The sequence below is a fragment of the Castanea sativa genome, chromosome 12 (assembly GCF_040712315.1).
Source record: "Castanea sativa cultivar Marrone di Chiusa Pesio chromosome 12, ASM4071231v1".
In the NCBI taxonomy this organism is placed as follows: Eukaryota; Viridiplantae; Streptophyta; class Magnoliopsida; order Fagales; family Fagaceae; genus Castanea; species Castanea sativa.
The window spans coordinates 29,825,761-29,841,147 of record NC_134024.1 but is presented as its reverse complement, the minus strand read 5'-3'; the positions used below and the strand labels follow the sequence as shown (position 1 = coordinate 29,841,147).

Genomic DNA, 15,387 nt, shown 5'->3' with positions numbered 1-15,387 from the left:
ACATTGTTTTCTTTCGTTTCATTCACTCCCATATATCTTAGTTTGCCCAATCTCATTTCACTCGCATGAGATTTTCTTCAAAACTCATTTCATTTCAGATCTAAGTTTGTTGTTAATAACCAAATCAAAGAGAAAGAGTGGGGATGGGATTACTTGAGAATAGAGAGAAGCCATGCTTACTCTATTCCTTCACAACTACTCAAGAGCTGGTTCAACAAAGGGTTCGCTATTTTTTTAATTTTTACGATCAAAACAACAATTTTTGGTTTTAGTTACATTTTTTTAATTTTCGGTTCGGTTTTCAATAAGAACCAAACTGGACTCGAACCAGGCAGCTCAGTCCGATTTTGAAAACTATACTTAAAAAATTAGGACCATAACCTGAAAAGGAAAAAAAATTATTAAGGCATCGTTACAACTTACATGTTGGGTTTAAGTTTAAGTTTTATTGAAGATTTAAACTCTACTAAAATTTTCAAAGTGGTTTGCCAATTACTAATATAATTTCAAGCTTATTAATAAAATATTTTATATATTTGCATATAATTTAATTTAATACATTTTTTCATTACTATTTTTTTTTTAAAATTGCACATCACTTATATTCACAATGCATACATTAGAAGAGAATATGAAATTACATACATACATAAATATATATATATATATATATATATATATATATATATATATATATATATATCATGGAATACTCTAAAAATGGAGTCAAGGTCACCAACCAAAATCACTTACACATTCTAACTTCTCAGTATTCAGCCCGTTACATGTGGATTTTTCTTGCCCACAACGGTGGTGGGGCAAAAATAGGGTGAGACTGCGAGATTTTTGCCCCATATCCCAAGGTATATATTTACAAAAATATCATTTATTTTATTTGTATTTCAAAAAAAAAATTTAATATAGCATTAACCAATATTATTAAGTAGAAAAATGCTTGAATATTCAATTTTTTTATTGTCTTGTTAAATACTTTAATATATATATATATATATATATATATATATATATATATATATATATATATATATATATCATTGAGTTTCTTAGTAAAAATTACTTTGATTTGATGTGATCAATTACAATTTTAAGCATAATTTAATATGATTGTAATAGATGTGGGGTGGGGTTTTATGAGGTCTTATGGGGTAGGGCAGCATGCATTGACGTGTGGGGCAAGAGTGGGACAAGAGTGGGACACCCATGATTTGATCTCACTCTACCCCATTATCATCCCTAAAGTAAGGTAGGAGAGTGATAGGGTTTTGTTTTAGTTGGATTTTAGTTACTTTTTAATCAATTTCGATATTTTTAAGTTGAGAGATCTCAAGCCCAACTTTAAGTAATTCTAAAACCAACCTAATCCAAAAATGTATAATCGAAACTTAATCTTTTAAATATTTTTCTATTTAGTTTTGTTTGAAATGCTTAAGGACAGTTTGCTATTCAATTGTGATTAATGGCAAACCCTATGGCTATGTGAGACCGAGTAGGGGACTAGGGCAATGTGATCCTTTATCACCTTACCATTTTCTCGTGTTGAGGGCATTTATTCATTAAATAGGGATGCTAAAATGAATCAGCTCATTGAATGTGTAATGATTAGTAGAGGGAGTCCATAGATTACTCATTTATTGTTTGATGATGATAGTTTGCTTTCTGCAAAACCAATATAGAGATAGAGGATTGTTGTGTGGTAAGGGATATTTTGAGTATTTATGAACAAGCATCGTGTTAGAAGCTCAATTATGAGAAATCCAATCTCTTCTTTAGCCACAATATCGTGCCATTGATGAGGATGGAGGTTACCAAGTTTGTTGGGGGCATCTACAATGACAAACTTTGGGAAATTTTTGGGGTTATTATCATTAATTGGACAGAATAAAAGACATGTTTTTGAGGATATTAAACCCACATTTGGAAGAAAATTCAAGAATGGAAAGGAAAGCTCCTCTTACAAGCTGGCAGAGAGGTTTTAGTTAAAGTAGTAGCCTTAGCTATTCCCTAGTTATGCTATGAACTGCTTCAAAATTCCAAATGGGATGTGCACAAAGATACAAGCAACGATTATTAGATTTTGGTGGGGGTGATGGGAGAAGGAGAGGAAAATTCATTGGCTAAGATGGGGATAAGCTAAATAGGAAAAAAATGTCTTGGTAGGATGGGGTTACATAACTTATAACTCGTAAGACTTCAATTTGGCATTATTGGTGAAACAAGGGTTTAGGTTGCTTCACAATACTCACTCTTTGGTATTTCGAGTTTATAAGGCTAAGTATTTTCCTAATTCCACCTTTATAGATGCTCCAGTCCCAAGAACCTCTTGGTGAAGTATTCGTCTAGGCAAGGAGGTAATTAACATGGGATAAAGGTGGAAAATTAGGAAGGGTGAGAGTGTGACAAATAAATCTGATAGATGGTTTCCATCTCGAATATCACTGTTTAAGAAAGGAATCATATCATCCATCACATGTGAGTTATGCCTGGAAGATCTTGAGTCTGATCTTACATTCATTGTATTTGTGATATTGTCCAATTGCAAGAGCTGTCGCTAGCAAAGCTAAACACAAATCCAGTTTCATTTCAAGATTTATGTGCTGATGCTCGACTGCAATTCTCATCTCCAGATATGAGCTGTCTGGACACCCTCACCACACACAACATGGCCAAGCTTAATTTTGCAGGGGTGATCATGAACGAACATCAATGGATATTGGGTGTTGTGGTCTGTCATTGTGAAGGAGAGTGGTGTTCTCTGCGTATTGTGACATTATGAATACACCACCTCACCCAAATCTCCTCCATGTATTGGTCCTGCACAAAGCATTTATTTTCTGCTTTGAAGCAAGCTTTTGGAAGGTGGAGATTGATTATAAAGATCCTAGTTTGTTTCAGGCACTCACAGATGACTGTCTTAATTGATCTGAGTTTGGCTTAATGGTTGAGGTTGTCAAAAGCACGATGGATAACTTTCTACAAGTGTCATTGTTTTGGATTAGTACATCTTGTAATGTTGCTTCTGATGCTTTAGCTAAGCATGCTCAAGCCATTGAGGGCCCTCTGATTTGGTTAGAGTTAGGGGGTTCACCAAACCGCATAAATTACACAAACTGCAAAAATCACACCAAAATCGCCCGTAAAATAGCATAATTGCACCGTACCGCAAGTAATAGTGCACTGCACCACACCCTATCTATGTATTAATATTTTTAATATTAAATATATTATTAATAGTTAGTTTTCAAAAAAAAAAATAGTTTGATAACCCTAGCAAGTGTTGATTAGGAAAGCCAGCCCAAAATAAAGAAAAACTAGCTCAATAGTTTAAAACTTGGACCAAAACAAAGGGAAAAATTAGTTTTGGGCTGGGTAGAAAATGTCCAAAATTTGAAAAATATACCAACTTCAAATCATTCAAACTGCATCTTATACACCGTACCGTATATGTAACCGCAAAAACAAGGTGCAGTGTGATTATGGTTTTGGCTAAACTTTAAACCGTACTGCACATGTGACCGCAAAAATAAGGTGCTGTGCAATTATGTTTTTAACTAAATCGCACCACAAAATGCGGTGCTAAAAATGACCCAAAACCAAACCGCACCGCGAACACCCCTAGTTAGAGTTAAGCCCTCCATGCCTTCAAAACATTTTATATACAGACTTTCATTATATTAAGATCATCTACCGCTTGAACTCAAAATATATATATATATATATATATATATATATATATATATATATATATATATATTTTAATCCCACCACCAAACTAAAACCATGACTTTTTGACATTCAAAACACTAAAACAGAACCAAGTGCCCCAAGTTTTGGGGGGCAGAACAATCAACTTAATTTTAATAATGATCTAGAAATTTCCCCAAAGAAAAATGAGGATCAGCCAACAAAGTAGAAGAAACATAGTAATCAATTGGTAATGAGAAAACAGACTTTCATTCATTATAAGATAGATAATTCAATATGAGATTATATTCATTATGAGACAGATCGTTCAATACTTTCATCCTGTAAACCTAATTGATAACCTCCTCCTAGACATTCCAAAAACAATCAATACAGCCACCGATAACCAATCAACCAATAAATAAATATCTGTACAAAATTCCTACCTATCTATTTAGAGGTTATTGCAGAACCAAAATTCAACATGAGTAACATGTTCAAAGCATCCCCAAGGATCCACCACAAAAACTTTTTTCTACCAACCATTTCATACTGTAACCAATTCTACAAGCCCCCACTTCTCAGCATGTTCTCAAAGTTGCTTCCTACTATGCCTAACATTCAGTTGTATAATACCCCTCTCTCTCTCTCTGACAACCTAACCATTCTAAACGTGCATGATTTCATGGCAACAACTGTACATAAAGAGGCCAGGCTCACTCCCAGTTAGGACCCAACTTGTCTGTCTGAAGGCATTACATAGAAGTACACACTCCCTTAAGAACCACCAGCTTTTGGAAGTCTGACCTGCTCATGAGCTTTCAAAGCCTCCAAAGTGAAATTCTCCAAAGCCTCGAAAATTGGAACCAAACCTGCTTGTACACTATTAGAAGCTGCATCATGAACCCATCTAATGGTTTCCTTATGCTTGGCTCTCTCTTCATAAAGTCTTTTCCTCATTGAATCCAAATCCACCTTTAAATCATCCAGAGGTGAAACGCCACTTTCGGAAGGAACCTTTGACACAGCAGTTTTATCCGACACTGTGTCATGGTCAAGCTCCATCTTCCCCGTCTCCATGCGTAAGGTTCTAAGCTGTTTCTCAAAATCTTTTGAGAGAAATTCTGCTTCAATCTTCTGGCGTTGCTCCTCATTTTGCCTTTCACATAACTGGCGTAAGCTTACAGCAAATCCATGCATGGAATTTGCCACTTTTCTTTCTGAAATTCCTTCCATTGCCTGGTACCAATCATTGCAAATTATGAAAACTGGAGGAGCTTCAATCCGGCCTGGGGAAAAAGGGGCAGGTCCATCAGGCGTTTCTTCTTGTTCTTGGTTAAGGCACCTTAAAAGCCACCCATTTAAGGACTTGACATAAGATTTCTGGGTGTTAATCCAATTGTTAAAGCGGGAGCACCAATTCAGGAGCTCCATTTCAAGTTCAAGAGTAGCTTTCAAACCTGAATCTCTGCGGGAGCTTGTGTTCGCTTTAAGAGAGCGAACTTTGCTCTCCATGATAGCTTGAAACTGTTTCTGGTGGCACTTAAGCATGGACTTCCACATTTTTATCAATCTGCAAATGAAAAAGGCTACTAATCATATCAAGTGAAAGCATAGTAGCATACAAATAAAGTTCAATAGCTTGTACTTCCCCCAAAATAGTGGATAATTTTTAATCTTTCCATCTTTTCTACAAAATCCCCACTTAGAAACCAAGGGCATGTAAATGATTTGCAAGCCTTTGACATATCCATCACCACTTACCAGCAAGTCATTAATAGTTTTGAAAAATAACCAATTCCCAGCTGATGAGAGGTAAATACAAATTCAAATGAGATCTCAGTAAAAACTTCAGTTAGTCAAGACTTCATCAGGGTATGGAAATAAAACATTTTAGAATGTAATAAAAATAGGAAGATCATTTTATCAGTATGATAATCACCACAAACCCCTAACTATTAGTGTATAACGTGATTAGCCCTTTTAAAAGTATGATTTCCAAAAAACCATTCTGAGCTATATTCTCTATAAAATTTAGGAAAAGAAAATAAAAAAGGAGATGAGCGTGAGAAAATTATCTTCTGAAGATATGCACACAAGCCAGACATGTATAGGAATACCCTTTCACAACTTTTCCATTATTGTGTATCCATGCAAGAAGTACTAACCAAGCACCAAAATGATAACCATTAACTAGACCCAAAGGGAAAGCAATTTCATACCCATGAATCAATTGAGTGAGTTGGGGCTGGAGTTCTTCATCTCTCAACTTATTTATTCTGTTTGAGATAGCTTCAACAGCTCTTATACAAACATTGATTTTTGTCAGCAACTTTCTTATTGAAGCCTGAGCAGCATCAATCTTACCGGTCTCCGCTCCTCGATCATCTAGAAATTTCAGTCTCTTGCATTTTTTTTCGTAAGTGACCCGCAGCCTTTCTTCATCCTAAAATTAGAGCAAATAATCAAACATGTGATAAAGTTACAGAGCAAGAACAAATATTTAAGGTGCATGGATCCTTAATGGAACAATTTTATAAATTAAAGAATCATTGAAGCCTTGAAATGTCCAGGTCATACTTGACATCTCAGTTTTTTTTTATTTTTTAAAGGACTTACTTGACATTACATAATTATAATATCTTCAGATCTGGATTAGATTTTAAACTATTCTAAACCAGTGAGAAACAATCACTTGAACAGAAATATGACAGATGTTTACCCAAAAATGTTGTTGTACAAATGCATTGATATAAAAATCTAGTGTAGTTGAGTCATACATCCAAAAAGCTCTACAAAAGAACATGAACATGAACTCTGAATAGGAACAACCCAGAACAAATACTCCTGTTCCATAATGAATGGCTCAGTTTCCAAATGCACGACTTTTAAGGAAAAACAAACATTTAAATCCTTCTAGAAGCAATCAACACACAGATTGAGGCACACATATTCATATATAACAAAGGGTAATGAGAGAAATTAATCATTGTAGGATAGGGAAAAATGCAGATTGAGCCACTCAAGACAGAGGGAGTATGTGAAAAATATACATTTGCCAGGAAATTGAAGAAGCTTCCCTAACCATTGTGGCCAGACTGTTTTTAAGCTTAGCAACACACACACACACATGCATGCAAAATTCTCAACTCAGATCATTATCTTCTTCAATACGTAACCAAAATCACGCTCAAGTGCAACATGAACAAATGGTGCTATTACAAAAACAAAGAAAAGACATGGAAATGAGCTAAAGAAACAAATTGATGATTTCAAATTTGGAAACCAATGACCAGTACCACATAATAACTACATACATACATGCATAAGGGCAGGAAAGGGCTAGGTGGAATAGGTAGTGTCTGAGTGGGTTTTTAGTGCGCTTGTGTCTGAGTTAGAGAATGAGAGAAAACAAATTTCACAAGGTAGAGTAGATGATTAACAAACCATGATAACTGATAAAGAGCAGTTAAGAAACTTTTGAATGATAGACTTCATCATTTTAGATCAATGCCAGTAAAGGTTGCTTATGAACCTATGCGGTAACAATCGAGAAGCATTTGGCATCATCTCTGATATTGTGGACTCTCATTGGGATAGAAGAGATATTTGTACCAGATACAATTTCCTTTAAAAGTATTACCATTTGAGAGGAATGTTTTCATTCTTTACATATTATTAAAATAACTGAAGAGGAAGAAGGGGACTGTTTCATTGCATAGTGGCTTAAAAATAGTATCACAATATTGAAAATCTCATGAATTGCTCAAGAAATTTAAACATCACAAAAGCCCATCATACTATTAGTGTATTTTTGTGTGTGTGCGTGTGCGGGCATGCGCATGAACTTGAAATTCCTTCTACAAGTGCTATAGGAATGCATCTATAAACATATAAAACCCAATCTCAAAGCCTAAATTAACCCACCATCCTTAACTAAATTGAATAATAAAGAGAAGATAGTGGAAGGGAGTAAAAAGATCGGAATTTGATATATCCACCTTCAAACAACTAGGATACACAAGGTTTCCAAAAAGCAAACTCTTCTATAGACTTGTAACAGGTGAAAGCCTCAATCTATAATTTAATGCACCCATACCTTAACTTCCTTATATAGCTTCTTCTCCCAGGCATAAAGTTTATCCAAAGTTGATGAAAGGTTTCCAGGCTTCATGTTGAAGTCCTTCACAGATTCCCCATAGTATGCTTTCGCCATTTTCATAGTCCTTTTAGATATTCTTACTGATGAACTGGTTGGAGGTTGTGAAGAAAACATGGATGGTGCAACCAGATAGCAGATCCTAGAAAAGATCACTGCATAAAGACACAAGTTTCAGGAGCTAACAATTAAACTTCATCACCCAAGAGAACTCAAACTTCGAATATGAAGCCAATATGATATTGACTTCCTGAAAAATAATAATATGCACATAACATTCATGCTTAATGATTCAACTTATGTGAGAATGTGGTACAGAGGCGGTCTTGTCTTCCCGCATCTTATAAATGAGAGTACGCTTGATGAAAATCTCAGTCAGAGAATTATAATCTGAATAACCTTATCTTATTTCCTTTCATTTAAAAAAAAGAAAAAGAAAAAAGATTTAGATAGCTGCTTACACGACAATCCACCTATATTATGGAGTCAGGAAAACAGGAAGAAGGCCCATACAAATGATGTTTTCATTGAATATATTCGGTGCTCAGCAGATGAATATATTTTGGTCAATTGTGCATGTCTAATCTTATTCTACTTGATACGGTGAATGATTCAATCTGCTTCCCAAATTGATTTGCAATTAAAATCCTCCAGTGACTCATTCATCTCATGTTAGCTTCAGCCCCTACTGCTATCAAATTTAATTTAGATGAATTGGTGTGTAGAACTGGGTCAAAAATACCAGTCTCAACTAAATGATAGTCTGGGCCAAGGCTCTAGTGTTAGTAAAATTAAGAAGATTATTTAATTTATAAGTGGCTAAACCATTAGCAATACTGTACCAGAAATTTAATTAAAAAAAAAAGGCAACAAACATAAGCAACTACTCTATGTAAATAGCTTAGGAAGGTGTTTCAAATATTTGGAGCCAAATACCAAACATGTGGATTTTTATTTTATACAAAATTTCGAGTCACATTATTTCTGCTCAGGAGAAATACTGTCAGCCCCACAAGGTGCAGTGCAGAGACGAAAAAGTTTTTCCAACCTACTTGAATTTGTGATCACAAGTATAATAGAGCATCTAAATAAACTCTCTTAGCAAATATTGAAATCTAACACAGTGCATTTGACAAGCAACCTGTAAATGACATTCCCAACAACAGAAACCAAAAATGCTCTGGAGTGAATGTAATTACACACACAAAACTAGTGAACACTCAATCAAGAAATATATGACAAGCTACTAAGATGAACAATTATTAGAATACCTTTAAGTGCAGTGCCTTTAGTCTGGTAAGGCTGCTTGCCCACCTCAAGCAACAGTGCAACCTCTTTCCCATAACTAGAGGCAGTCTCAAATTCATCCCTGATTTCCCTCACAACTTCCCGAAGGTCCCTCGAGCCATGGTTCGACAATGTAGTCAAGCTACTTATCTTGGAAGATCCTGCATCTATCGGGGACGCTTCATCAACACCAAATGTCACTCCTTTCTTCCCCGAATACTCGTGTTCGGATGATATCGACACGATTGTATCAGGACTACTACTCTTCACATCTTTTCCTTGGGCCGAATGTAGTGAACTATCACCACTGCTATGTAATGGTATTGTGCTTGAGCTTCCTGAACCAACATGTGATGGCAATGGCACGCCCCTTGAAGTTCCTTCACCAGCATTCATGTTCATGTTCATATTCACATTCCTACTCCTATTCTTATTCCTATTATTGAAATTCACATTCCTATTATTCGCATTAACTTCCTCTTTCAACTTCTTCCTCTCCTTATGAACTTCCTTAACCACTTCTTGCTCCATTTCATCTTCCAAATCAGGAATACCCTCTCTTGCCCTCACTTCCTTCGAGTCCGGACTACTCGTGGTCGACCCGAATCCGAACCGGGCCTGGGGATAATAAGCCGGGTAACCACTATTATCATAACTATCAAACACATTGAGAAAATCCCAAGTGGAAACCCTCGGCGGCGAAGGCGGAGGAGCCGGCTTACTCGGTTGCTGATCCCGATTATTCCCAGGATCATTCGCCGGCGAACCACCCATCGAAAACCCGAAAAACCCATTATTCCCATAACCCGAATACCCGTAACCCGATTCGGAAAATTGCCCATTTGACACCGGGTATCTCTCCGGGTCCTCCATCATCACAGACTGTACTTGCGGGCCGGAGCTTTTCATGTAATACGCATAAGAAGTCGACCCGGTCGGACCCCAATTCGGAGGAGCAGCAGCAGGATACGGGTACTGATAATCTCCAGGCGGAGCCCAATAATTCGCAGGAGGAGGTGAATAATAAAAACCCGGCTGCTGCTGCTGTTGTTCTTGTTGTTCTTCTTCTGGGCTAGTGTGATCGTGAATGCGGATGTGACCCGACCCGGAATCCGGATCCGAATCCGACGATAAGTGCAAATGCGAACCGTCAATGTCGTCGTCGTCGACTTTGGGACTGTGGCTGAGAGAAATCGAAGTAGACGACGAGTCGTTTAGGTTTTTGGACTTTTTCTTCTTACCTTGGTCAGAGGGCAATGTGAGGACCGGAGAACCGGGAGAGTCGGTGCCGATGACGAGCTCTTCGTCGACGAATTGACGCAAGGCGTCGCCGATGTTCTTCAGGGACTGGAAGTAGGCCACGTGCGAAGCGGCGAGAGCGTAGCGGTGATTCGACGCCGTTTTGAGGAAGTCCCTCCGTTCCTTGCAGAGAGTGACCAACGGCAGGTCATCAACCTTGGAGGGTCCGCAGCCCATAATTAAAAGGCGGAGACGACGACGACGACGACAACGACGAGTCGAGTGTGGTGTTGCGATAACAACTCATAATGCCCAGCCCTGTTTGCACAAAGGCATTGTTTTGTGACCAAAATTGCTTTTAAGGAATAAATTATAATTATAGTATTAGTAGTAAATATAAACCCTAGTAGAGTTGAGCAGGACAAAGGTGATGATGATGGTGGTGCATATATCCATGTGTGCAGTGAGTAATTAATTTTTTTTGTGGTGTAATTGATGAAGAGAGAGAGAGTGTGTGGTGCATGAGAATGAGTGAGAGAGAGAGAGAGAGAGAGAGGGGGGGGGAGGAGGAAATCTGACCGTTGAGATCGATGGAGATGAATAAGAACCGTCCATGCGCCGGGGGAATCAGAGAAACAACTCGTGTATTGTGTTTTTTGAAAATGAAAATTGATGAATCTGAGATATGAGTTTTGTTTCTTTTTTGGAATTTAGTTATTATTTTATTTATTTTTAATGGGTTCAGAATAGGAGTAGTAATTGAAAAAGACCTGGAGATTTGTGATGTTTTTAGGGATTTGTATTGTGTCTCTGACTCTGTCTCTGTCTCTTTCAAAATTTGTTTCAGAGAGAGAAAAAAAAAAAAAATAGTATTTAGAAGCAGCGAAGGAACAAAGAACAGAGAAGGAGGAAGAGAAGAATTTACTAGTATTTACTAGTAGTAGTCATAAAAAGGAAGGGTCGTGGCACCCGCCACTGGAAACGCGCTTTTGTCACTGTTCCTCGTTTTTTCAACTTCCCCTTCCCTGATTCTTTTTTTTTAATTTTTGGTTGAGAATCGACTGTTTTGTTTTCGTTTGCCGTAAACTCGTAAAGTTAATTGACACTTTTCCGAGTCAACTTTGTCTTTATATTACCACCCCGCTGCCTCAAAATTTCACCATTTTTTCCTAATTTTATAATTACGACATTTTTCTATCATTTTCGGTCAAAAAAATTAATTACGACATTTTGTCTAATAATAATAATTACGACATCAATTGTCATAAAAGAGAATTTTAATTTGGGCAATCAATAATTAACGATCCCCTAATTCTTATGTTATTATTTAATTTTAAAATTTATGTATTTGTCATGTTATTGCATGTTTATTTATTTATTTTTGGGATAATTACAGATTATTCACATGTGATTTAGCCCAAATTTAACTTACTCACCTGTGGTTTCATTTTTGACACTTAACCCACTTATGGTTCAATCCTTTTATGCTCCGTAACCCACCTCTCATTTTTTCGTTACTCTAACAAGTTTCATCAAAAAATCAAACAAGAAATCGGATCAAACATTTCTCTCCCACGCACTCTCTCACGCTTACTCACCCACCTGAGATCTTAGATGCTACAATGGTACCTACTTGATTTATTAGTCTAAGAATCATCATTAAAGCTTTTTTTTCGCACGTAAACTAAAATCTGAAAATGTTTTACACTCGGGTGTGTGTTTCGCACCACTTGAAAATACAATCAAACTGAAAATAGAAATCAGTTTGATTGTAAAATAAGCTTCCCACGCCGTAAACGAATTTCTCTTTCCATTTTACCTTCAATAGATTTCCGAATTGGTCACTTCTCACACGCTTCTCTCACACATTCCTCACACACCCCAAAATTCATCCTCAAGCTCACCTCAGTTCCACCCACATGCACCGACGACAGAGAGACGCAGCTCCACCCCACACTCTGATGCCAGTCCGGTGAGTTTTCTCCCTTTTCTTCTCTTCTCTCACCTCCACCCACTTCGAGCTCTGCATGTACTCGATCTACCAAGGCAAAAATCTCCCTCATGCCGACGAAGCCATACCCACCTCCAACATCTCCGATCCGTCGCCGGCGAAGCCAATCTATGGGTTTGGGTTTTGATTTGTCAAGGAGGAGCATAACTGATTTGGGTTTGGGTTTTGAGAAGCGTGACGTGTAGGTTGCGATTTGGGTTTTAGTGGTAGTCGATCTGAGATTTTGGATTGTCACGGTGGACATCAACATGGGGTCATGGTGTTGTGGGTAGACCTAGGTTCGTGGGGCCGTGGGTAGCAGCTCGTCATGGGTCTTGGGACTGAGATCTATGGAGTGGTTGATTTGAGTTTAATTTTTTTGGGTTTGAAAAGTCCTGAAATATATGTCAGGATTTGAAATTGGGGTTTCAAATATATGTCTGGGTTTGAATTCATTTGTTCTTAAGTTCCATTAAAGTTCTCTAAGTTTTTCTTTTTTCTTTTTCTTCCAACAGAGAAGTTGAAACTATGCATGTTAATTTTCAATGTGTTGCTAGCAATTTGTGACTCTTTTTTGTGGACTTAATTTTGAAGCCAATCTGGTATAAAACGTGGGATCAAATGTTGTGCTATATTTTGCGGTTGTATTTTGATAGATCTATGGTTTGTACTCTGATGATATTGCTTGATTTGATTTGTATTAGTTTTTTGGGTGTATGTTCTTCATGTTTGTGTATGTTCTTCATATTTGTGAATGGTGAGAAACTAATACCATATTTTAATCTTGATTTTCTTTTGTTTTTTTTTTCTTTTCTTGTTTTGGGAGGAGAGAGATAAAATGGGTGTAAAAAGACTTATTTACCCTTCTTTTTTAACAGATGCGGGTAATAGAAACTGTAGGGGTATTGGGCCCAATAGCATATGAAGGATGGCCCAACGAAGTATTTTGGGCTGGAAACCCAAAATCCGAAGACATCAAAATGGTCGTGGACTATTTACATATCCAAACACGTCCGAGGAGTAGATTTGTCCTCGGATTTCAAGGCCGAGGACATAGAAAGAGAAGTTTGGTATCCCTGGGTTATATTATGATGAGTCCTACAATTATGGGGATGCACGGTATACGTGGAGGGCGAGAGAAAGAACGGTGGAATGTCTAAAAATAAAGCTGCTACCACCGCCCATACATTAAAAGCTCTGTAAATTGATACACTGACTGTATAGATGGAAGGATGGGACCTGAACATCGAGCTTGGAACTTGGTCCCTAATCCCAGCGGGCTTTAGGGAAGAATGGATGGGACAAGTATCCAAAAAGTGGGGATTGCAAACCTTAAAAGTGGAAGGTGATGAAGGGAAAGGAAAGGATATAAATAGGAGGAAAGGCATACGAAGAAGGGGGACTTTTCCAGTAAAAGAGATAGAGCCAATAGTAAATGATAATCAACACTTGTATCCAAACTTGAGAAATATCATTAGAAACCATCCCTGGACACAATCCGAGGACGATTTCTCGCCTTACTCTTTGCAAACGATTCTTTGTTCTGCGTTCTATTGGGCCCAAAGCCCGTTCTTTTTTGTAATTGTCTAAACCATCCTGAAATCTAAATTACAAGCCCATCCTCTACAAATTCATTGTAAAGAAAGGTCTTTCAAGCCCATTTTTCTCCTGCCGTAGTTTGGGAACTTGAATTGTGTCCTTACAATTGGCGCCGTCTCGTGGGGATTTAGTCTTTAAGGAAGTTTAGGACATCATGGTAGGATCGTGACCACAACGCAAGGCGGAGTCCGTGGGCTCTCGCCGTGAGGATCTCTCCTTGCATCCCGATCACGGAGAGAACCGAGAGGAAGTGTACATACTACACATACCATCGAAGTGCAAGTCATTCGCAAGGAGGAAGCAGAGCTCCTTATGAAAGAAATGCCAGGGCCATGCGTAAGGAGATTGACGGCCTAAAGAGGAGATTGCGCCACGAGAGGCGAAGGAGAACTCCTCCGACCTCTCGACCCTCTTCGGAAGGATCCGAGGATGACAATTACGGCAAAGATCCGTAACTCCCCAGTGAATATGCCTCTTCCGAAGAAGACAACCCGCATGGGAGACGTGGCAGAGACTACCCCTGTGGGGCTTAGGAAATGACGCAATGGGAAGAGCATTGCACCAAATCTCCAGGTCACCCTTCGCGCGCAGATTGGAAGAAGGAAGGTTGCCTCGCGCTTCACACAACCGGCCTTCACTCTTTACAATGGCCGGACGGATCCCCGTAGAGCACGTAAGCCACTTCAGCCGTAGAATGGCAAGGCATTCCAGAATGAAACTTTGTTATGCAAGATTTTTCCTTCTAGCCTAGGGCCCGTAGCCATGAGATGGTTTGACCTTAAGGGCAGGCTCCATTGATTCTTTCAAAGAGCTTACTAGGGCATTTGGTTCTCGCTTTATCACGTGCAAGTAGAGTTCCTCGTCCATTGGATTCTTTACTATCCATGGCTACGAGGGAAGGGGAAACCCCGAAAACATATTCGGACCGGTACCGGGAAATGTTCAACGAAATTGACGGAGACTTTGACGATGTAGCAATAAGGACCTTCAAGGTCGGCCTACCAACGAGCATGACTCGAGGAAATCCTTAACGAAGAAACCTCGTCGTAAGCGTACGTCGACCGATGGATCGCATCGACGAGTACAAAAGGGTTGAGGAAGATCGCCACAGGAAAGGGCAAGGCGAAGGTTATCCCACAAGAAAGGAGGGATTTCGTGCTCGGACCGATACAACAACAATAGGCCTACGCGGATTTTTCCAGCAGTGCCGGCCACATACCCCCACAAGTGGTCAACACCGTCTTCGTGGAGCCCTGCGGCGTTGGAGAAAATAAGGCATGAGCCTTTTTCAAATGGCCAAATAAAATGGCAGGGACCCTTTGAGACGCAACCAAAATCTCCACCGCCATTATCACCGGGTGAGAGAGGTCATACCACCGAGGACCTGCCGCACTTTCGTGGAATCATCTGG

The 15,387-nt window shown here is 38.5% G+C and overlaps 1 protein-coding gene across 2 annotated transcripts; it reads right to left on the bottom strand.

Annotated features, from left to right (window-relative positions):
• Positions 1 to 3,953: 3,953 nt before the first annotated feature.
• LOC142621261 (uncharacterized) lies at positions 3,954 to 11,243 on the bottom strand. Of its 2 annotated transcripts, XM_075794577.1 has the most exons (6): positions 10,967 to 11,243; positions 9,133 to 10,705; positions 7,802 to 8,016; positions 5,925 to 6,148; positions 5,163 to 5,275; positions 3,954 to 4,991 (listed from the first exon to the last, which is right to left on the bottom strand). In XM_075794577.1, exons 2-6 carry the CDS (start codon positions 10,622 to 10,624, stop codon positions 4,480 to 4,482), a joined length of 2,556 nt encoding a protein of 851 aa, XP_075650692.1. In that variant the 5' UTR covers positions 10,625 to 10,705; positions 10,967 to 11,243; the 3' UTR covers positions 3,954 to 4,479. The 2 variants fall into 2 exon arrangements, with proteins under 2 accessions (XP_075650692.1, XP_075650691.1); XM_075794576.1 differs by having other exon boundaries at positions 3,954 to 5,275; positions 10,967 to 11,242.
• Positions 11,244 to 15,387: the final 4,144 nt, after the last annotated feature.

What these genes read in the sequence shown, in the direction of transcription:
- LOC142621261 (XM_075794576.1), bottom strand. Translation starts at nt 10,624, where the DNA reads ATGGGCTGCGGACCCTCCAAGGTTGATGACCTGCCGTTGGTCACTCTC. An exon ending in TAAAGGCACTGCACTTAAAG is followed by an intron (nt 8,017 to 9,132) that starts GTATTCTAATAA and finishes GTCTTTATGCAG; the next exon opens with TGATCTTTTCTAGGATCTGC. An exon ending in CTCACTCAATTGATTCATGG is followed by an intron (nt 5,276 to 5,924) that starts GTATGAAATTGC and finishes TTTCATTTGCAG; the next exon opens with ATTGATAAAAATGTGGAAGT.